At 36.6% G+C, this 25000-nt stretch overlaps 1 protein-coding gene across 3 annotated transcripts in view; it reads right to left on the reverse strand.

Moving 5' to 3' along the window:
• gse1a (Gse1 coiled-coil protein a) overlaps positions 1-25000 on the reverse strand; it is a 188507-nt gene that overhangs the window by 24357 nt on the left and 139150 nt on the right. Inside the window, exons 1-3 of one of the 3 annotated variants that reach the window (XM_079603592.1) lie at positions 23438-23565; positions 10423-10602; positions 821-1002 (exon numbers count right to left, since the gene is read on the reverse strand). In XM_079603592.1, coding sequence (XP_079459718.1) covers positions 821-1002; positions 10423-10600 — 360 coding nt within the window. In that variant the 5' untranslated portion in view covers positions 10601-10602; positions 23438-23565. Of the gene's footprint in view, positions 1-820; positions 1003-10422; positions 10603-13920; positions 13939-23437; positions 23566-25000 lie in introns of those variants that run through there. The other 2 variants (XM_079603593.1, XM_079603591.1) reach the window with 2 other exon arrangements.

The following is a 25000-nucleotide window of genomic DNA, read 5'->3' on the forward strand; positions in this document are numbered from 1 at the left end:
TGTGTAAACAGAGAGAGGGTAGTTTGATCAAGGGAAAGTGCCTATTGTCTCTCCTGATGTCCCCTGACTGCAGTGCTAAATAAACTCAAAGCCACACAGAACGAGAGCTGAACAAACCATCCATCCGAATCCACACACACACACACACACACACACACACACACACACATTCTGGCATGATCTTGCGGTCGCGCCTGAGAGTCACCGAAATAATGGACATGCTGGACACCCACAGATCAACCCATTTGCACTAATCCAGCCCAATTTAAACCCTGCGACCCCATCAGGACCTCAATCCCTCTTCAGAGCGGGACCTGCGGTCAAGCCCTCCTGACCACACACACATAATATCAGCCCTGAGGACGAAGAGGTCTGGAGGGACGTCTCGCTTTGTATTGATTGGCAAAGATGAAGGAAAAGGGAAAGAAAAGCCGCCGTCATAAACATGCGGTTTTAATTTTCGCAACCAAATGAATTACCTCACACATGACAGACTAGCCACGACTCTTTAGTGCTCGTGTCAGACAATAGTTTATTTGAAAGGAAATCAAAACATGAATAAAGCACAAAACTTATATTCCATCAGCCATCAGTTTTGGACTTGAGGGACAATTTCATATTTCTCCCTCTCTTTTGCACTTCCCAACGAAACTTCATGTAACAATGAAAATCAAATAATGCACATTAACTGTACACTTTTTTGTTTTCTGTGTGGAATTTGATCAGATAGTTTGTTTTGTCAACTTTTAGGAACACACTGGCATATGCAGAGGAACACAGAGCTCACAGACATGAGATTTTCTATTATCTTCATAGTTACCTGACGTGCTTCAGACCTCCAAAATCCATTGACTGTTTTAGTTGGAGCGATGGTGACCACAGGCGGGGTGCCAGTAGGCGGGACCAGGCTGGTACCCATGGCAACCCTCTTAGGCGTACTGACCGGAGAAATGTGATTGGTCACCGGAGAGGAAACATGCGATGACTCGCTGCTAATAGAACCTAAAAAAAAAAAGAGAAGATAAGATGAATTTGAAGAGTTGAATTTTGTATCATTTCAATTGTAGTCTTTTAAGAAGGCATAGATCTGAAATAATAAACTAAGTGCAATGTAGTGTTGTCAGAAACAGATTTTTCGATACATATATACTGAAATATCTGAAACACTTCCAATACTAATTTTCCTCAGAATAGATACACGATAGCAGCTGCGCTTTCTCTCTCTCTCTCTCTCTCTCTCTCTCTCACACACACACACAAACCCGCCTCCACTCACTCACATTAGTTGTATTTGCTCCAGCTGAATATTGTTGCTGTTACAGGAATTTCGGCATGGGATTACATGTATTGCGCATAATTTTACTCATTCCCGCTGATTTTGTGCTCACTCACCCAGTAGTCACAGTGTCCAAGTACTAACTTGAGTTTGTTTTCGGTGCTTATTGCGCTTAAACGGGCAAATACACACAAAATAATGTCAAAATGTGTGTCTTGGCGAGTATTCATGTAAACACAGTCAGTTATTTTATAAGTGAACGTAAACAGTTGATAAAGAAAATGCGCGTGTATAAACGCATGTGATCCCTGCATCTTAAAGTGACAGCAGCCTAATATACCCGCTGCCAAATTATGTTGAAATGATCTATATGGCAGTTTTTCCCCACGGTCTCAATGTCAAAATTGTGGCCAGTGAAAATGCTGAATGGCTAATCGCATATATATGTAAGCAATACGGTACGAGAGGCTGTGTTGTATCGTGAATAAGTCACGGCTGAGTTCCTGCGACCCCTTCCGCCGTGACTTATTCACGATACAGCACTTGCCTCGAGTACCTTATTGCTTTTATAAAACGGTTACCACACAATACAAATATTAAAGCCGAAAAATATGTATCTATGCAACTTTCATGAAGTAAAATCAGTAAAAGCCTTCCTTCCGCTTGAAAAAATAGTCCCTGACCGTGAACAGCAACAGAAGTTACATACATTATTTCGCCAATATATGGAGTAAAGACTGTCTTTATGAGTGAGTCAGTCAGAAGACTTTTACATTGAAAGGACTCAAACTTGTGATCACGGAGAAGAAAGACTGACAGATGACTATAGCTTCAGTAAAGTTAGCTTCAGTAAAGTTAGCTTCAGTAAAGTCGGCTTCAGTAAAGTTAGCTTCAGTAAAGTTAGCTTCAGTAAAGTTAGCTTCAGTAAAGTTAGCTTCAGTAAAGTCGGCTTCAGTAAAGTCGGCTTCAGTAAAGTTAACTTCAGTAAAGTTAGCTTCAGTAAAGTTAGCTTCAGTAAAGTTAGCTTCAGTAAAGTCGGCTTCAGTAAAGTTAGCTTCAGTAAAGTTAGCTTCAGTAGAGTTAGCTTCAGTAAAGTTAGCTTCAGTAAAGTTAGCTTCAGTAAAGTCAGCTTCAGTAAAGTCAGCTTCAGTAAAGTTAACTTCAGTAAAGTTAGCTTCAGTAAAGTTAGCTTCAGTAAAGTTAGCTTCAGTAAAGTTAGCTTCAGTAAAGTCAGCTTCAGTAAAGTTAGCTTCAGTAAAGTTAGCTTCAGTAAAGTCAGCTTCAGTAAAGTTAGCTTCAGTAAAGTTAGCTTCAGTAGAGTTAGCTTCAGTAAAGTTAGCTTCAGTAAAGTTAGCTTCAGTAAAGTTAGCTTCAGTAAAGTCAGCTTCAGTAAAGTTAGCTTCAGTAAAGTTAGCTTCAGTAAAGTTAGCTTCAGTAAAGTCAGCTTCAGTAAAGTTAGCTTCAGTAAAGTTAGCTTCAGTAGAGTCAGCTTCAGTAAAGTTAGCTTCAGTAGAGTCAGCTTCAGTAAAGTTAGCTTCAGTAAAGTTAACTTCAGTAAAGTTAGCTTCAGTAGAGTCAGCTTCAGTAAAGTCGGCTTCAGTAAAGTTAACTTCAGTAAAGTTAGCTTCAGTAAAGTTAGCTTCAGTAAAGTTAGCTTCAGTAAAGTCAGCTTCAGTAAAGTTAGCTTCAGTAAAGTTAGCTTCAGTAAAGTTAGCTTCAGTAAAGTTAGCTTCAGTAAAGTTAGCTTCAGTAAAGTCAGCTTCAGTAAAGTTAGCTTCAGTAAAGTTAGCTTCAGTAGAGTCAGCTTCAGTAAAGTTAGCTTCAGTAGAGTCAGCTTCAGTAAAGTCGGCTTCAGTAAAGTTAACTTCAGTAAAGTTAGCTTCAGTAAAGTTAGCTTCAGTAAAGTTAGCTTCAGTAAAGTCAGCTTCAGTAAAGTTAGCTTCAGTAAAGTTAGCTTCAGTAAAGTTAGCTTCAGTAAAGTTAGCTTCAGTAAAGTTAGCTTCAGTAAAGTTAGCTTCAGTAAAGTTAGCTTCAGTAAAATCGGCTTCAGTAAAGTTAGCTTCAGTAAAGTTAGCTTCAGTAAAGTTAGCTTCAGTAAAGTTAGCTTCAGTAAAGTTAGCTTCAGTAAAGTTAGCTTCAGTAAAGTTAGCTTCATTCATTGAGTGAAAAGGTATGACGTCACATGTGCGCCTTTTGAGTCTGTAGTCTTTGTAATTACGTATTTTTACGGTCTTATACCTCAACAGTTTTACATCAAACTGCGACTTTCTTGACTTTAAAATGTATCTTTTAAATTGACAAATATCATATGTGTAATTCAGGGCACAATTCAAATGAGATCAAAATATTAGTTGTCTCTCGCCATTGACTACCATACAATATTTTTCCGAAATAATGTCCCATGGTGGTCAACCGGAAGGGGAGGGACTTAGGCTCTCATCGATGAGATCAAACATGTGTTTATGTTGCTAAGAGCGGTTGCTAGGGGTGTTGTGTAGTGATACATAGAACCGTTGGGTGAAACGGTCATAGCCGTGTTTTATCGTGAACAAAACATCAGAATCAATGATTGGAACTAACCGATTTATAATTATAGATACATACATACATACTCATCATCACCACACTTTATATTGACACATTATCACATATAATTAATTTAATAAATAAACAAATTACATTCATAAATTCGATTCAACAATCCAGAATCTTCCACAGCTCAACGACCCTGAAGTACATGCGCTAAATGCTAATGTTTCGGACTTACAAACATACGTTTCTGACAAAGAAGAGCGACGTTCTACAGTCTGAGAGGGACGTATAATAACATCAGAGCCAAACGACAGACTATCTAGACTAGAAGCAGAGGCAAAGAAAGGGGGATGTATTTGTACGTGTGTGGATGCCAGACAGAACTAACAACTTGTCAGATGAAGTGAACATACATCATCACTTCCCTGACTGCCAACCTCGCCGCTATCAAAGCCCCGTTGGGCTGTCAGATCAGATGCCAGTTTAAAGAGATAAAGAAACAAACACTGCCATCTCCCTGCGGTAAACACACATGAACACACACTCATTCCTCCAAACCCCCACCGCGGTAATACAGCGCTTTACTGTGATCAAAGACAATTTGAGTGTGTGTGTGTGTGTGTGTGTCATGCGCACATACATATCTGCGTTGTCTAAGACACTCCAAAATCTAAAACAAAGTCATTCTTTGTGTCTCACAAAAAAAATGTATAAAGAGAGAAACTTTACGTTTCTAAGTCACATTTGATAAAAGCAGCTGCTAAATTAATAAATGTATATGAATATTCAATACACAGCGCTCTGGAATATAGTGTTTAATTCTAATTGGTGAATATCAGCACTTAATCAAATATGTTTGTATAATGTCGACTAAATAGTATTTTGTCCATAGTGATTACATGGTACATTTACTTTAATATCTCTCATTTCATTATTACAGTCTCTCTCTCTACCAGATCAAATTATAGAATTAATTGCTACGAACATACGAATCAAAACTATTAGCTATCAACTGCAGTAAAAAAAAAAAAGCCCTGGAGGACTTTGGTATTTATTTTAATGATATGAACTTTAGATGACTAGAAGCGATAAAACAAAAATGTCACTTGAAAGAACAAGACACAATTAAAGACTTTGAGGAGAGAGGAACAGAAATATGTGAGCTTGATCACTGTAAAAAAAAAAAAAAAAAAAAAAAAAAAAATTACGTACAATCAACTTCGGTGTTTAAGTCATTTCAACTTAAATTACATTAAACTGACTTGAAAACTGAAAAAGTTGAATCTAACTTAGCTTATACTTATTGTGATGAGTTAAAGCAATGTAAAAATATGTTATCATAACTTATTGATCATAACTTTTTTTTCATTGCAGATTAAAAATGTATAATATATAAATTAATCAGAAACAGTGTTCTAGTTGCTAGGCAGATTACTTCCTGCATCGTAATTCTGGTTAAATTTGGATTTTAAAAGTGAGGTGGAAGTTTAATAAATAATTTAAGCTCAAATCAATAGTTCACATGATTTATCTATTTGCCAATGGCAACTATAGCAGTGTGATGATAAGCCGGATAATGTACAGCGAGATACAAGATCTGGTCAATAATGAACGTACATGATCCCTTCCATAATATGCACTTCTTGTGGTTTCGATTGCAGCGAGTGTGTGTGAGAAATGACTTTTCCTCATTAAGACAGAAACCTACACAAGGCTTGAAAACCACACAAGCACAGAAAAAAACCTATTGCCGCTAAAAGCAGTATCTATATAAGACACCCCAACACAAAGAGTAAAGTAGGTCAGCCCTCCTCGGAGCGCTCGTGTCTGCCAGAGAGCTGATAAGAAGTCAATACTCCGGGTTTTGTACTTCTTCACTCCTTTTGTGTTCAATTTTGCTTTACTCTTTTACATACCTGCTAGATTTCTACCTAGAAATCACTGACAACTAATACTGAATGGTTTATACAAAGGAAAGTGTCACTATTACTATTGCCAAAACTTGTTTTCATAAGAGAAATTAACTTGTGTTTGTTTCTGCACTGTTTGTGCTACGGACTACGCTCAAAATAATTAATTGGTTTGAGTAGGACAGACTTAAGTTAAACTAATTAGTTCAGTCAAATTAACTTTTATGAGTATTTAGGACTTTATTTTTCTTTCAAGTTCACAGAACTGATATATTTTAAGTAAACTGAACTGTTTTGAGTTTTATGAAATTATTTATTTTAATTCAGACGAACTTAAGTTTCACTGAAACGGCTGGGATGTCTATTTCCCAGCATGCTTTGCCGATGGCACTCAAAAGGGAGAGTAAATGCTCAAATTAAGTGTAATATAATGGGGTTTTTTTTGTGCAAGATTAAAGTTAAGTGGGAGATTTACTAGTGATTAATGTTTGTTATGCTAATTTGGAAGAATTTTTATTAATGTTGGTTTAAGGATAGTTACCATAATGGTGACGAGTGGTGCATGCGCTTGATTTGAGAGCAAATTAAACCTTTACATCGTTGCGCTCACACAGCAAGTGCTTCTGTATATCATACTATTGCTAATATGATAGCCAATTAGTATGTTAGCAGATTAGCTTGTTAAAGCTAACTAAGTTTATACTAATAAAAGTGTTCACATTGAGATTGCATGAAAGTTTTAAGTTAATTATATGAATTAGTCTACTCAAACATTTCAAGTTAAGAACAATTAAAATGTATAAGTACAAAATAAAAATCTGCTAGTTATGCTTACTTAACCTTTGAATTTCATAACTTAAAAAATTTGAGGCAATTGATTGCCTTACATGTTTTGAGTTCTGCCAACTTATTCGGGTTTACAGTGTTGTGGACTTCTTGTAGTTCAAATCAATATTTTTTTTTGCTTTGTAAATAAAACAGCTGGAAAAATACCTAAAACTTACATTGAAAGTGTGATTAGTGACTTTAAAAAAATGTAACTGTATTGTATTAATTGTATTGTATGTGCACATGTAGTGTAAACTATATACAGTATTTTTCTAAAACTTTTCCTAGCAGAAAATATAATATTGATGAAATAAGACCACTTAAGTGTACTTAAAGTATAGTTTCATGACTGTTTCTTTACACACTTACTTTAAGCACACTTTCCAGTAATGTCAAGTAAATTAATTTTCAATCATTGTTTTAGTCATTTAGAAGTACACTTATTTCGATGTAATACTAAAGCACGTTAAAAAATTAAGTCTTTTTTTTAAGATTTACGCAAATAATTAGTAAAATTCCATCAAATTGAATTAAAAAATTCTCAAGTATTTTAATTGAATAATTGATTAAGTATTGTTCAATTATTCAATTAAACTATGTAAGGATTATTCTATTTAATTTGATGGAATTTTACTATTAATCAAATTGCGTAAATCTAAAAAAAAGTATGTGATTATAATTTTAACTGTTATTCAAGATTACATTTAAAGTTAATATATTTTAAAATCTACTAAACTGCAACTTCATCACTACAAATATATTTAAGTGGCGCACACAAGTTTCAATAAAAATGACATTTTAGTTTAGCGTAAATTCTTGTAAAAACATTCAACAGAAGCCTTTAACCACATTTCAATAGAATTAGAATAATTGAATAATTCATATTTCAATATAATTATTAAGAAATTTCACATTCAGATGTACTTAAGATCTACTTAAATGGGTCAAAAAGCACTTTAAGTTAAACTAATTGCATTTAAAAAAATGTAAACTACTATACATAACACAACAACACATTCAGTTAACATTTCGCACTTAAGTATATTCTTGTAAAGTATATTATTTCTATAATAAGTGCTCTTTTTTTAAAGGCATGCTCAACTTCTTTTTCACAAGGGCTAGCAATGGGCAAAAAACACTCACAACAAAGATGTAAACATCTAGTTTTACTTTACTCTTTTATATATTTACTATATCTTTATCTGAACGCTCTGGCTCTAATATTTTATATTTCTAATATTCTAATATTCTATATACGCTCTAATATTTTAATTGTTTACAGTCATGCTATCAGTCAAACTCTTGAGGGAACAAAGAAAGTGAGAGAAAGAAAGTTGAGAAAATACGTGTGTATTTTGGGGGGGGGGGGGGGGGGGGGGACGTCAGTTATGTACTGCTACAAGCATCAACAAGGACACATTCACAAAAGCATGTGTGCATTCGGAGAACACACACACACACACACACACACACACACACACACACACAAAAAGCCCCAAAGCCACCAAAGCCTTAAACAAAAGACAGCTTTTCCAAACAGGCTTAGCAATCTGAGACAGAGCATTGACTGTCATTGAATTACCCTAGTCAAAGAGTGTATGAATGCATAAAGTGGTAAGCAAAGGCAGAGCAGTGTGCACAGTGTGATAAACTCACAGAGACAGCAGTAAAAAGACACTTAGAGGAGGTCTATAGAAATTACTGGCATGCAAGCTCTTAACCAATCAATATAATCCCTTTCTCTCTGTCTCGAAGCTTTAGAGAGAAGAATATCATGATCACTCACAATGGATCATGTCGATAAACACATGGGCAAACCATGTATTCTTGAGAAAGCTTTAGACAGTGTTAGATCATTCAGGATGCTTGTTAAACAGCTTGTTTTTCTTCACAACATAATGCATGTGAATAGCTACTTTCAGTTTCAACCCATGTTTTTTTTTTTTTGTTTAATGCGAGTTGAAAAAATTGACAGCCTCAATTTTGCAGATCTTACGTGCCACGCCAAGACGACAGTAGAAAACATTGTCTGAGAACTTGATATTGTATGTAATGAGCATTATCAGAGTTTTTGTGTGAGTGTGTGTGTTCAGGTTTTTTTTGGCGTTGACTACAACAATTACACAGACAGATGGGCAGCTGAATGTTGTGCCAGCCATCTGAAATGCTGCAAACCCATATGCAAATATTATTCAAATCTATTCACAATTTGTTGACAGAAAGCACCACCCACACTCATACACACGCTGAGCAAAGAATGGATGTCCATATTACACGCATACATATGGCGGTGTGCTTGTTTACATTCTGCAATAAACGACTTACTGCAACTATGCTAATGTCAATTACACAACAACGCATAATATATAAGTGACCATGTACCGGTCACTTATATATTGTAAGTGACCGGTAAAAAATTACAAAACACAAAAAGCAGAATGAAAAGCAAAACATAGCAAAAGAAAACAAATGAAAACACAAAATTACAAAACTACAGAGCCCCTAAAGGGACCTTTGCAAATATATATACAGTGCTATGCATAAGTTTAGACACCCATGCTAAAGTTGACTAAAAAGAGGAATAAAAAATTATCTTTTGGAAATTGAACTTAATGCCTTAATTTTAAAAAATAGGAAAAATCCAACCTTTAAGGACACCAATTTTCTTTGTGAATGAATAATGTATCGTAAATAAATAAATGTTCTTCCTTAAAATACAGGGTGCATAAGTTTGGACACCCCTATGTTAAATTCCCATAGAGGCAGGCAGATTTTTATTTTTAAAGGCCAGTTACTTAATGGATCCAGGATACTCTGCATCCTGATAAAGTTCCCTTGGCCTCTGGAATTAAAATATCCCCACATCATCACACACCCTTCACCATACCTGGAGATTGGCATGGTTTTATTTCAGTTAGCCTAACAGCTGGTTTGATTTGCATTGAGAGATGATCTTATGGAAAGTACTCCATGCCAATCTCCAGGTATGGTGAAGGCTATGTGATGATGTGGGGATATTTTAATTCCAAAGGCCAGGGGAACTTTATCAGGATGCAGAGTATCCTGGATCCATATAGTAACTGGCCTTTAAAAATAAAAATCTGCCTGCCTCTATGGGAATTTAACATAGGGGTGTCCAAACTTATGCACCCTGTATTTTAAGGAAGAACATTTATTTATTTACGATACATTATTCATTCACAAAGAAAATTGGTGTCCTTAAAGGTTGGATTTTTCCTATTTTTTTAAATTAAGGCATTAAGTTCAATTTCCAAAAGATGATTTTTTATTCCTCTTTTTAGTCAACTTTAGCATGGGTGTCTAAACTTATGCATAGCACTGTATATATATATATACAGACTTTTACGTGCATCACGTGCGTACGTGAAAGTATATAATTTTTCTTGCAAAGATCTCTTCAGGGGCTCCGTACAAAACAAACCAGGTAAACAAAACAAAATAAAAGACAAATCACACACAAAAGAAAACACAAAATTACAAAACAAATCAGACAAACAAAACAAAATAAAAAACAAAACAGAAACAAAGGGGAAAACAAAAAAAAACAAATCATACAAACAAAACAAAACAAGACAAATTGCAGAACCAAAAAAAAACAAAAAAACAAACAAAAAAACAAATAGCGAAACAAAACAGAAACAAAGCAAAAATAAATTAAAGCAAATCAGGAAAATAAAATAAAATAAAAAAAAACAAATATATGCCAAGATTAATCTCTAAATCATACAAAAACTGCTTATGATTTTAAAAGACTACTTAGCTCTGCTGAGTGACTACAGCAACATATTGCCTTTTCATCCAGACATCGTGTGTGAGAGCGTGAGGACTGATGGACAGAGGAGAGGACACACTCACCCCGTGGCTCTTCGGCCTGTTTGGCGAGCTTGCGGAGGGCGGCGGCGAATCCGGAGTGTCCAGACTGGGACGCCGGGCTTCCGCTGATGGGGGACGGAGTGAGGGGGCTTACAGTGGCCATGGTGCATGGCGCCGCCGAGATCATTCCTAAAGCTGGGGACTTCGGCTCATGGCTCATACCTGCAGGGAGAGAAGGACAGAGACAAACCGGTTCAGTGTGTGAATATTCATCGAGGAAAAGAAGAGGTTGGCCTTAAGCCCGAACCCAGTCAAAACAGCCTCGATCAAATCAGTTCAAATCGATCACTCGAGTTTTATTGACCACGTGCTTTGAGCGAGCGTGTGTGTGTGTGTTCTTGTTTATGTGATTTATGAGGACACAAATGTGTATAATGACATTATAATGTGTATTACACTGGTATTACAACTTAAACTTGGTTTATGAGGACATTTCATGCGTCCTCATAATTAAAATAGCTTAAAAAAACATAAAAACAATGTTTTATTAAAAATGTAAAAATGCAGAATGTTTCCTGTGATGGGTAGGTTTAGGGATAGGGGCTGTGTGTGTGTGTGTGTGTAGCATGCGCACATACATATCTGCGTTGTCTAAGACACTCCAAAATCTAAAACAAAGTCATTCTTTGTGTCTCACAACAAAATGTATAAAGAGAGAAACTTTACGTTTCTAAGTCACATTTGATAAAATCAGCTGCTAAATTAATAAATGTATATGAATATATATATGTGTGTGTGTGTGTGTGTGTGTGTGTGTGTGTGTGTGTGTGTGTGTGTGTGTGTGTGTGTGTGTGTGTGTGTGTGTGTGTGTGTGTGGCAGGTTTAGGGATAGGGTCAGTGTAAGGGGCCAGAATATACAGTTTACACAGTATAAAAACCATTAGGCCAATGGAATGTCCTCACAAGTATAGCAAAACAAACTGTGTGTGTGTGTGTGTGCTTTTGTTTATATTACATTGTGGCAACCAAATGTCCCCACAAGGATAGTAAAACCTGAAATCACCTCCATTGTGGGGACCAGCCAGCGGTCCCCATGAGGGGAACGGGTTAATAAACATACTAAATTATATTTTTTCGAAAATGTAAAAATGCAGAATGTCTCCTGTGATGGGTAGGTTTAGGGATAGGGTCAGTGTAAGGGGATAGAATATACAGTTTGTACAGTATAAAAACCATTACGCCTATGGAATGTCCTCACAAGGATAGCAAAACACCCTAGTGTGTGTGTGTGTGTGTGTGTGTGTGTGTGTGTGTGTGTGTGTGTGTGTGTGTGTGTGTGTGTGTGTGTGTGTGTGTGTGTGTGTGTGTGTGTGTGTGTGTGTGTGTGTGTGTGTGTGTGTGTGTGTGTGTGTGAAACAGGTTCTGTAGTTCAATAACAACGAATTACACAAACGGATGATGATATTTGCGTGCGTTGCCTGTAATGATTTACATGTAGCACCTGATACATTAAGTGGTTTGGAACTGATCCAAAAAAAAAAAAAAACCTGAAGAATTCAACTATGGTCAGGTCAAACCACCAGCATGAAAATGGTTTTACATTTTATAGTTATTCATTTAGCAGATTTATCCAAATTTTATCCAAAGAGAAATGCTACAACAGAAGTGACTCGTTTTAAAGTGACAGTAACATTAGAAGTGCTGGACAACAAAGTTTCAAAATTAGCAAGAAAAGTACAAGCTACTTCAGAAATGTCGGTTTGACAAAAAGAAGAGAAACGTGTGTGTGTGTGTGTGTGTGTTGTTGTGTTTGTTAAATACATGAAAGGGAGAATTTGGATACTTCCTTTATTCCACTGTAATAAAAAATGTGTTAGGTAACCTGGCATTTGCTACATTTACATTAACGAGTGTCAAAAAACATTATTTAATATGATTGAATCAATCTGACTACATTTTTGGACTAAATCCAACACATTTGAAAGTGAATTTTACGTGCTAAGTTCCAACTCTAAAGTGTGAGGGTTTTACAGCTTCCTTCCTTTGTGTATCTCTCCCTCACACCTCCAGCTATCACTCACTGCCAGCGTCTCTACCAGAAACAAACAAAAGCGTGCTTTATCGTGATAAACTGTGCCTCACCCCTTGCCCTTCTGCTGAACCGAGCAAAACAATTAATAATGAACTTAGAGCAGTTAGGAGAGCTGGCAGCGGCATCCTCTGCCATCAGCCACAACTTCATTACGACTTAATGGAGCCTTACGCATCCAAACACAGCGTAACAGAACATAATATGTCCTGTAATTCAATTGAACAGATTCATCTGGCTAATCTTAAATAACACTGTAATTCAGGCACAATGTAACATCATCCAAAAACAAAACAAAATCAAGTAAATATCTATCTATCTATCTATCTATCTATCTCAAAACTTAACTAAATGAAGTTAAAAAAGTATGGCCTCTTTCTGCTTTCGCAGTGAAATAAAAAATAAAATAAAAAAGCAAAAAAAAAAGGTAAATGGTTAAATCGATTAAAAATCTATCTATCTATCCATCCATCCATCCATCCATCCATCCATCCATCCATCCGCCTGTCTGTAAACCAAAACAAGACTAAACAAAACTAAATATGGCCCTTTAAAACTTTTCGTAGTGACCTAACAAAAAAAATAGCACTAAAGGGCATTGCACACTGAGTCCGAAATTTTCGTAATGCGTTTTTTCGTATTCGTGATTCGGTGGCTCTGAATTGTCAAAGCACCATTCAAACACCATTCAAACTGCTTGTTACGGATGCGAAAAACGCAGAAAATCGAACCCGTTTTGATTTTTTTTATGACGGACGAAAGTTTCGGAGGCAGTGTGCAAGCGTGATTGACATAACGTGAGGTCGTATTTATTTTTTAACGTGCAAAAATTTCGGATGCGAATTTCGGACTCAGTGTGCAATGGCCTTTAGTCAGACACAATGTAACATAATTTGAAGAAGAAAAAAAAAGGGAAAAAAAAATATGGCCTATTACTGTTTTGTTTATTTTACTAAAAAGAAAAATGCAATCAAGTAAAAAAATAAAAAAAAAATTAAAAAAAATTATGGCCTTGAAAAAAAAATGTCTTAGAGCTTTCGTAGTGAACAAGAAAATTAAATAAAAAGGCAACAAAAAAAAAAGTTTAAAAAAAATCCCAAAACAAAACAGGTGTGGTTAAATGAATGAAGAATCTATCCATCTAATGTATCTTTAAATACATTATGCAAAGAGGCTTCATAAAAAGGTTAGCTATAATCCTCATATATGATAATAATCAAGTGCAGCATTATAACTGATACACTGTTCTCCCTGCCATAAAGAGAACCGCCATTTCAGTCGCTCTCCAATCCTGCTAGGGGCTTATCAATCAAATCATCATATCATGTGCTCTTGAAACACAGCTGTCTCTCGTCCACTCATTTGCGTGCTACAAACAGACCTCTTCTCTTTATCTCCCTCATTCTCCTTCTCTTGACAAACATTCTCAATCATTCTGCTACTGAACTCACACGCGTACCCCACCCCCTTCCTCTCTTCTCTGCTGCTCACACTTTCCCTCCTGGATAGTGTCAGTCAGAGATAACAGAGAGTCTCTGGTCGCTGTGGAAATGAGAAAAGCCACAGGTATTTTACGACACACACACAGGCCACCCAACAGACGAGCAGAGAGTGATTTATAAGCAGTAATTTCAAGGAGTGGGAGCGAGATAACATTTATTTCCCCTAGGATGCCTTAAATACGGTGGCCAAGAGAGCTCAACATGCTGCAACTGAAGAAAACACATGCAAATAGAAAAAACATCAGCAATTTAAGAAAACACCTTAATTAGTTTGACAACACGCGCTACAAATACTCACAACGCAACCAAATACAGAAACACACTGCAAATACTCACAACCAAATACAGAAACACACTGCAAATACTAACAACCAAATACAGAAACACACTGCAAATACTCACAACTCAACCAAACACACAAACACACTGCAAATACTCACAACGCAACCAAATACAGAAACACACTGCAAATACTAACAACTCAACCAAATACAGAAACACACTGCAAATACTAACAACCAAATACAGAAACACACTGCAAATACTCACAACGCAACAAAATACAGAAACACACTGCAAATACTCACAACGCAACCAAATACAGAAACACACTGCAAATACTAACAACTCAACCAAATACAGAAACACACTGCAAATACTAACAACCAAATACAGAAACACACTGCAAATACTCACAACGCAACCAAACACACAAACACACTGCAAATACTCACAACTCAACCAAATACAGAAACACACTGCAAATACTAACAACCAAATACAGAAACACACTGCAAATACTAACAACCAAATACAGAAACACACTGCAAATACTCACAACGCAACCAAATACAGAAACACACTGCAAATACTCACAACGCAACCAAATACAGAAACACACTGCAAATACTAACAACCAAATACAGAAACACACTGCAAATACTCACAACGCAACCAAACACACAAACACACTGCAAATACTCACAACTCAACCAAATACAGAAACACACTGCAAATACTAACAACCAAATACAGAAACACACTGCAAATACTAACAACCAAATACAGAAACACACTGCAAATACTCACAACGCAACCAAATACAGAAACACACTGCAAATACTCACAACGCAACCAAATACAGAAACACACTGCAAATACTAACAACCAAATACAGAAACACACTGCAAATACTCACAACGCAACCAAACACAGAAACACACTGCAAATACTCACAACACAACCAAATACAGAAACACACTGCAAATACTCACAACGCAACCAAATACAGAAACACACTGCAAATACTAACAACCAAATACAGAAACACACTGCAAATACTAACAACCAAATACAGAAACACACTGCAAATACTCACAACGCAACCAAATACAGAAACACACTGCAAATACTAACAACCAAATACAGAAACACACTGCAAATACTAACAACCAAATACAGAAACACACTGCAAATACTCACAACGCAACCAAATACAGAAACACACTGCAAATACTCACAACGCAACCAAATACAGAAACACACTGCAAATACTAACAACTCAACCAAATACAGAAACACACTGCAAATACTAACAACCAAATACAGAAACACACTGCAAATACTCACAACGCAACCAAACACAGAAACACACTGCAAATACTCACAACACAACCAAATACAGAAACACACTGCAAATACTCACAACGCAACCAAACACACTGCAAATACTCACAACGCAACCAAATACAGAAACACACTGCAAATACGCACAATGGCCCTCATTTATGAAAAGTGCGTACACCAAATTTCCAGCGTACACCTGGCGTACACCCAAAACCACGGTGACTTTGCGATTTATCAATATGGACGTTGGCGTACGGCACGCTCAAATCCTACGCCAGCTCAGGAGGTGGTGTACATGTACGCACGTTTTGAGTTAGTGCTGAAATGCGCAGAAAAACAATTCCTAACACCACAAAATGCACTGACAAACTAAAGATATGATATATTATGACCCACTGTAAAAAAACAACAACATAGAAATTATAAACTTCAGTGTTTATTTTTGTGAGTTAAGCCCGGCAGGTGCTCACGGACTGGGTTCAGTAATGAAAGGCTTTCAATGACCAAAACATAATTCAGACTGACAAAATAATTAAAATGACATTCTTCTTCTTTTAAATAATAATAATACAAATAATAATAATAACAAAGACATTCTTCTTCTAAATAACAATAAGCGTCATTAATAATCAAAATCGTAATACTAATAAGAAGAATATTACAAATTGTCATGCAATTATTCACATCATCATCACTTGTACACCCCATTACATGTGACGTCATGCGAAATTCAACGCTAATAGTTTCAAAACACGTGCTGTAAAATAATGCATAGGTAATTTGCTCAACCAACCAGCGATTTAAACTGGATTTCCACCGGAGAAGTTTCTCCTCTTTGCCGTCTTTCGTGTGTCCATGGCGTAAAATGAGGGCGTGGGGGAGGCGGAGACGTGAATATATAGGGGCGTGTTAATCTAATGACGATAATTTTCAGCCGCGGCATTTATCAAGGGCAGGTATTGCGTACACCTGAATTTCAAAGGTACGCACAGCTTCATAAATCAGATAAATGAGGGCCAATGCAACCAAATAAAGAAACGCACCGCAAATACTTACAATGCAACTAAATACAGATACACACTGCAAATACTCACAATGCAAACAAATACAGAAATTACCTGTAAATAGTACAGACACCAACAAGTGACGAACCTGGCTGGGACAGGCTTATTGTTTAATGTCTACTCGTAAGTGGTGTTGTCGATGATCTGAAAGGTTGACTTGAGTTTTTTGTTTATTTTAACATCCTGAATCCCTGATTGCATGTGCTGTGTGTGAGTATTTGCAGCGCGTTTCTGTATTTGGTTGAGTTGTGAGTATTTGCAGTGTGTTTCTGTATTCTGTTGTTGTGAATATTTGAAGACACAAAAACACAAAAAGGAGATAATTGTAAAACAGCAGTTTGGACATTTTTACAAAATAAGTAAATATGAATTACTGTAGAAATGTTAAGCCCCGAAAACAATATTCAATAAAAGTACAAGAGGACAAAAACAACATAAGTCATCTTGTTGTTTTTTCATGATCTTCTATTTGTTTTAAGCACATCAAAGCATCTATAGCAATATGGTATGATTCCACTTTCATATAGATTATCTTTCCAACACATTCTTTTAGCTGAACCCATAGATATTAATACAACTTTTGTTGTATTAATATGTGCTTTATAAATAAATTGAACATTGAACAACATTGAACATAGAGATAAGCATTTCAATCTCTCACTAAACTATATTTTTGCTCTGACAAAACAAAACTTTTGTGCTTCATTGCAGTTTTTAGCATGACCTACAACCTTATTAACGGAGTTAATTAGTCAACTGGCATGTTTAACAAAATATTCCACACCATTGCACATCTATTCACACAGAGACACACCTACACCTCAAACTACCACATAAGTGGTTTAATTCCTGATCAAGCAGGATTTACTGTAGGCCTGTGGCTTATTAACCTCACACCTTTGAGTATAGTATCACATATATAAACACAGATACTGACTAAAAAATCATCAGATCTCTAGCTGGCCGAGAATGAATGGCCAAACCTTTAAAATGGCTCTCTAAAAGCACCCAAGGCTTGTTATGTGAAGATCTCCTCTCTCTCAAAGATGAAATCCTGCTGTGCTGTTTTTCCCAGAGGCTTTAGCTGTGGTAGAGTCAGCAAAAACAGTCCCACAGTCTTCTGCTCCCCACTGGCTCTCTAATAAGCTTGTTCATTAAACAGTCCAGCCAATGCAAATTGACCCAGCCCTTGTCGACATGACCGGCTCATGTAAATTCAATGGGAGAAGCAGCAGGGATAAAAGACTGGGTGATGGATGATGTGTCAAAGTGCTTTGTTGGGCACAAATGAACACACTCACACACATGCATGTCCATAATGATGACAGACAAGCATTGATGCATGAGCGACTACAGAGATCTGCTACCTCGGCATTCATTAAGACTAGATAAAGCACCACACACACACCTGCCTTCTGCTCATTAACCCATGTGTGTGTATGTGCACGTTTCACTGACAATATTAAAGATGGATGAGGATTAAGACGGTACTGATACTTCCAGAGAGAAATTCACTAATTGGTTTAGACTTCAATAGAGATTGATAACTAGAGAGAATGTTGATCACAAAGCTACTAATCACAAAGGGCTTGAAGGTTAAAAACCTTAGACTGATGTCCCGAAACAACTCTACTTGCCATCACTGAAGCCCTTACACCAGCCTTGAATGTCCTTGATTAACTTTGTATTGATTTTCCTGGATCTGTCTGCAGTAATTTACACTTATCCACAACCTGTAGATCTGAAAGTGGATTTAGCACATTTAGGATTTTGTTTTCTTGGGATAACAGGGCTTCCCAAGTTACTTTAAAAGCCTCACTACCTTATCCGCGCTCCCAAACCACTGGTGCCCCACAAGGTTCGGTAATTAGTCCCTTAAACTTCTCCTCTTAGGCCAGATCACTCTGTACAAGCATCCAGTCATGTGGCTTCTCTAACCACACAGTTTATCTCTCATCCCAACTTTGGTCTTATAATTTGGTCTGAATATGTCTAATAAACCACACTAATATTGACTTTGAATTCAAGACTAGTTTACTATTCGTCCCAGACAAGAGCTTTCCCACGGTCACAATCTTTATCTCTGGTGACGATCTCAGTCTCGTCCCCTCTAGGTGCAAAAAAAAAATTCTTTGATGTTGTCCTAGAAAACAAGCTCACCCAAGCTTTAGGTTCCTTTACAAGTACAAGAGGGCTTTTTTTGCCAACTTAGCCAACAAACATTACTCCAGGGTTTGTCGACTCCAGTCCTAGGGACACCACCTCCCAGAATGTTTTAGATGTCTCTCTCACTAATTAAAACCCCTGATTTAACTCATCAGCTTGTTGACGTGTTAATTAGGGGGACATCAAAAACATTCTGGGATATGGGTCCAGAGGACTGGAGTTGACAAACATGTTACTTTATGTTATTTACGGGAATTCTATCATGTTACGCCTCTTTCTAGGTCCCTAAAGTCAATCAAATTTAAGATGCCATTTCTGGCTGGGCAGAATGACTATCACAGGAGGTCCCTGGGCACATGTCTACAGAGGTGACCTGGAGTTAAGCTTGCACTGTTCATGGGGACCTGGCGTTCAAGTCAGACTCTCTGATGGGCCTTTGTCTCTGTATGCACCAAGGGGCCCACAGGCCCTAGTGGTCAACTTGCACTGTATTCACTGAGGGCCCTGATGTTAAGCTTCTTTTGGTAGTCTCGGGCAGTGTGGCCTGAGGTTTTTGGAGGCCCCTGGAAGTAATGTCAATTATTTAACACAGCAGACACCCCATGGATAAGCTACTTCTACTCTCCTAGCTCAGTGTTTCCAAACCCTGGTCATGGAGTACCTTCCCCACTGCACATTTTAGATGTTTTCCTAATAAAACACTGAACCTAGAAACTTGAGACACACCTTTTCAGGTTTCTCCTCTTACACTTCTTAAGCTCACACCCAAGATATTTTAAATATATGTACAACAAACAAAACCACAGACTTCCTACTTGCATACTTAACATTCCTTTTTCTCATTATGTTCCTATCCATCGGATTCGGCACTGCAATTTGTTGACTCATTTGAAGACACAAGATGATTCATCTTTAGACACCTGAGCATTGCTATATATACACACAACTGTTGTAGCATTTGCAGGTCTTTATCATCAAGGCTCTTGTGGTATAACCTTAGCACTTGACCCATATCCTCAGCCTCCTGTTCTGGTAATTGCCGATTACATGCGTACTTTCTTGTTAGTCATTTTGAAAGGGTTATGAACATAAACTAAGCATTACAGTCTGTAGTGCATTTTCGCCTTGTTTTAAAAGGAAAAGCAAAATGAGAATGTGAGTAATCTTAGCAGGTTTTACTTGACTTCTCTACACACAGAACCACATCAAACATGAAAGGTACTGTACCTCAAAGTTACCACATTAAACTATAAATGCTGCAGATACAGTACAAAACTCTAGTTCTCCCAAATGCACAAAATACACCTTTTATTCAAAGAAATATAGGCACCTAGTTTTGTTCATCAATGGTTCAGAAGTTAATGTCTAAGATATTTAGAATAGACCCTTCACTGATATGACAAACAAGGGTTTGCATTGCCAAAATAGTTTAATGGTTAATGTATTCATTTCCAAGAGATCTTCAAAGAGAGCTTTAAACAATGAGCTCAGACGTTTGTGACTTTTAAAAATGACGCTCAACAGAATGAAGAAGTTATAATGTCATGCTTTAAGTTTACACTTACTGGAGCTTACAGTAAATACTCTTAGCAGTTGGACCCACAGCTCTGTGTGTGATTGGGCAGAAGGAAATGTCTAGCAAAAAAAGTGAAAGCTTTTGTTACAACCCACGCTGTGTCCTATCTGAAGGGATGCTTGGCATCTGCAAGCCCCTAAAACTGCTGACAGACATCAAAGTATGCTGGGTAAGTGTTTATGCTTTGGGAATATGCCCACTGTCACTATGTACGCAGTGCTGATTGGTCATTTTGAATATATAGGGTTTCTGAGGTCAAATATAGGATAAAAAAAACGGTGTTCCTCTTGAATTTTCATGTCTTGTCATTTTCCTTTCTTAGACAACTAGAGGCACATGTTTTTGGTCATTAAGTCAGGCTTTTGACCACCGTCTCTCCCCCTCTTATCTGTGTCATGGCATCTTATTTCATGTGGTTCTTTTAAGGCCACGTCAACTTTCTGTTCCAACTCTTTTAAAGGGTTAGTTCACCCAAAAACTGGATATTTTCTTTAAAAAAAACACATCACTTCACTTCAGAAGGCCTTAATTAACCCCCTGAAGCAGTATGGATTACTTTTATGATGGATGGATGCACTTTTTGGGGCTTTAAAATCTGAGTTATATTCACCCCCAGTATTAAGCTTGGATGAGCCAGGATATTTTTTTAATTTAACTCTGATTATGTTTGGCTGAAAGAAGAAAGTCATATACGCCTGGGATGGCTAAAAGGTGAGAAAATGAAGAGGTTATTTTTATTTAATAATTCTTGTAGGTTTTTTCTTAAGTTTTAAGATGCTAACATTATTTTTAATAGTATTATCATTCTCCTGCCACTTCAGCCCAACAGACATGTTCAAAACGAGGAACAGTGTAGTGCAAACACCCGACGTGTGTGTGTGTGTGTGTGTGTGTGTGTGTGTGTGTGTGTGTGTGTAATACATATAGTAGCTGACCAACATCAGTTAAAGGAGCAGCAGAAATCTGAGCTAATCCCGATACAGTCCGTCTCTGAGGGTTTAACCCTGCTGACACACACACACACACACACTTGGCACAAGGTTTTTCATTTTATAATCCATCCACAACACCCTGTTAATCAATTGGAAAACCAGAGATTATCAAAAACATACTATTGAAACACAAAACCAAGCTGCTGAAGTTGCCGTGTAGCCTCGCATCTCACAATAAAGTGTCGATTGTAAGTCATAGTACATTAAATAACAAACATATATACTTTAAATTTGAATATTTCGCTTTTTTTTTATAAAAATAAACAAATTGCTTGTGATTGCTAAATATATAATATAAAATAATATAATATAATTTTAAATGCACATATTTTACACCTGTTTGTTTACCCATCCTACAACACTCAAAGTAATTTTCAGGCAAATTTTACTGCTTTAAAAGGTCAAAGAAGTTAAGAACAAATGCTCAACCAGTAAAATCAGCATTCAAGAACATACAAATATCTGTTTTCAAGCAGGTTAATGAGTAAATATGAGTCTAGTGGAGTCAGATGGTCAATGGGGAGTTTCTTTCTTTATAGCACGTCTGCTACAGCAACCCCCCCCACACACACACACACACACACACACACACACACACCTGGATCCTCTATGATACACTAACAATCTAACCATAAGTGTAGTATTGTACCACAAAACAATCTTGAACTTATTGTAATATTATACTTAACTTATGAATATATATATTTTATGATTATACTTACATTGTGCTATTGCATTAGCATATTTTCAAGCAGTGACATTGGAAGTTTTTTTTCTATTTGAACTTCAATTGCAATTGTTACTGACTTAATGAAGCCTTAATGTGTGGTTTGTGAGCGTGTAATTACTGTAACTTCTCATTTAACAACTCCTTCTCATAACACCCAACTCATCCAGTCTTTCCAGTTTAACGCAAACTACAAGTCGTATTTTAGCTTCGCAGTTCGCACCTAATCAAATAAAACCTCAGCCGTTAGTTATTTAAAAATGATCTTTCAGTGAGACTGGATAATGCAGCTCACATTCTGTCTGTAAACACATAGGTATATATAGACAGGTTGCTGGGTAAATAAGACTTTCCACGGTACACTGACATGTATTTGACCACACGAAAAGCCAGAAGAGGAAACAAGAGACTTCAAAAACTTCACATTTATTTGTGTGAAACACACAGGATGTGACCAAACCAACAGTTACTGGTTTAACAGTATTGGGGTTTTAATTGGACGATAATGATATTTGCCAATAAAATGCCATTATCAGATGTACACAATTTCTTTCAGAAATACTTATTTTACACTTAATTCATATATATGCTTAATATTCATAGACAAGACTGTCTGTACATTTCAAAATGGCCAAAAATAGCAGATTAATCAGTCTATCCAATACATACTGACCTATTCTGTACTAAAAATATGTCTAAAAATGACATTAAAATGTTTTAGTGAGTTCTCTCTGTGCTTTATGAGATCAGGCTGATCCATTAAGCATTTTTTTCCTCCCTGGACAAATCCATTTAGTTGGTTATTAAAGTAATTTGCACAAGATCCAGAAGAGATGCCCCGAGATGGATGGAGAATTAACCTTGAGGTGATAGAAAAGCAGAAGGTCATATAACTCACCACGACTCCCCAAGCACTTACGCACAGCCTCAAAATCCAACATTTCACTCAGAGAAGACTGTTAAACAGTTTTGAATATTAATGAGTCTCGAACAGAAAGCCAAAGGTCAGATCAAGCATATCTTCATTTTTTTTTTTTTTTTTTTTTTATAAACAAAGCCAATAAAATTAATCTCTCTAATAGAAGATCGGAACCATAGCTCAAACAGAACCATTGCAAACTAACTGAATAAAAATGACAAATTTAAAGCTAATTGTACACTTGCAGGATGGACCACGCACGACTATGAATGAAAACAAAGCGCCCCACATCACGGAGCTATCCGGCACGCGATGGAGTCCGTAACAAACGCACCCAAAAGCAGAGCTCACTTCTGCCGAAGCTTCTTTATCGCGGCCCCGCGCGCGAGAACTCACCTTAACACGGAAGAAAAGCGTATTTCCCACGTTTTTAGTGCCGAGGTAAATCCATGTCGTGTCTCCGGCGGCAGGCAGCAGGCAGCGGTCTCCAGCGCCGAGTGAAGCCGCAGTGGAGTGAGTGAAGGCGGCGCTTAGAGACTCGCAGCAGCAGCAGCAGCACCTGCTCCACTGACCCGCCCCGGAGGCAGAGCCACAGCCAAGGGTGACGGACCTCCTACTGACGGGGGTCATGCCACACTGGGTGTGTGTGTGTGTGTACGTGTGTGTGTGTGTGTGTGTGTGTGTTCATATAGGAATTCTATATGTAAATGTTGTCTGTACTAGCTTCTAAAATCCAGCAAAAATTGAGGTTTTGCCTGTTAGATTTTAGTCAGCCTACACTCTTAGAAGAAAAGGTTCTATAAAGAACCTTAAAATGTTCTATAGGCGCTTCATATTTGGAACCCCTAAAAGGTTCTATACAGAACCCAAGAAAGGGTTATTTCTTGTCATTATAGAACCTTTTTAGCATAAAAGGTTCTTTGGATTTGAGTAAAGAACCCTATGGTTCTATATAGAACCCCAATGAACCCTTTTTTTCTAAGAGTGTAGAACCTTTTAGGGGTTCCAAATACGAAGCGCCTATAGAACCTTTTAAGGTTCTATATAGAACCTTTTCTTCTAAGAGTGTATAGCCTAGTGTTTGTTACAAAAAAAACATATTAAACAAAATAATCATAATCAGTGTTGTTGGGTATAGAAATTGTAATAAGTAGGCTACCGATTCCGAATTAGGCTACATGACAAAAAATCGAGTTGACGTAATCTATTACAATACATATTTACGGTAATATAACCTAATCGGACTACCTTTGGATTACTTTTTGATTAGGCTACTTTTTTTTAGCTAACTCGTTAATTAAATTGATTTGAAATAGGAAATCGTGTATATATTGGTATAAAATACAAAGAGAAAGAAAATATGTTTCATTCTTTGTTTTTAACTATGAAGTGCATTGGGCTATTACATTACTTCGGTGTTTCCCAGACTGGGGTTCGTGAAGTAATTAAATGATAAAATAAAAAAATTAAATTATTAATTTTAAAATACAATCAATTTTTTTAAAAACACGTAGGCTACTCAAAATGTTTTAAAATATATTTTATTTGTTTACCTGCATGTCATGTGACATTAACCAACACCAGAGAACCGTGAACTTAATTTTATTATTATAATTATAATTTATTTACATTTAAATATAACAATCATTTAAATTAATTAAACATATATAATTTATTTAAAATATAACTGTATAATTTAAAAATATTTAATTTATGTTATGAATATATTATAAATGACCTAATGCAGAATAAAATATAGTTTGCAGTTTGTTTACCACAATCAGTTCAAGATACCAATGCAAAAGACACATCCGATATATATTGCCTGTAATTCTAATATAAAAGGACAAAATGGACTTCATTTTGGATTCATTACTAAACAATAGAATCACACATATGAAGAAAAAAACATGCTCACTCTAAATAATGCAGAGTTATGCAAAATAAATGATGTAAGTC

This window comes from Phoxinus phoxinus (genome assembly GCF_949152265.1).
Source record: "Phoxinus phoxinus genome assembly, chromosome: 25".
Classification (NCBI taxonomy): domain Eukaryota; kingdom Metazoa; phylum Chordata; class Actinopteri; order Cypriniformes; family Leuciscidae; genus Phoxinus; species Phoxinus phoxinus.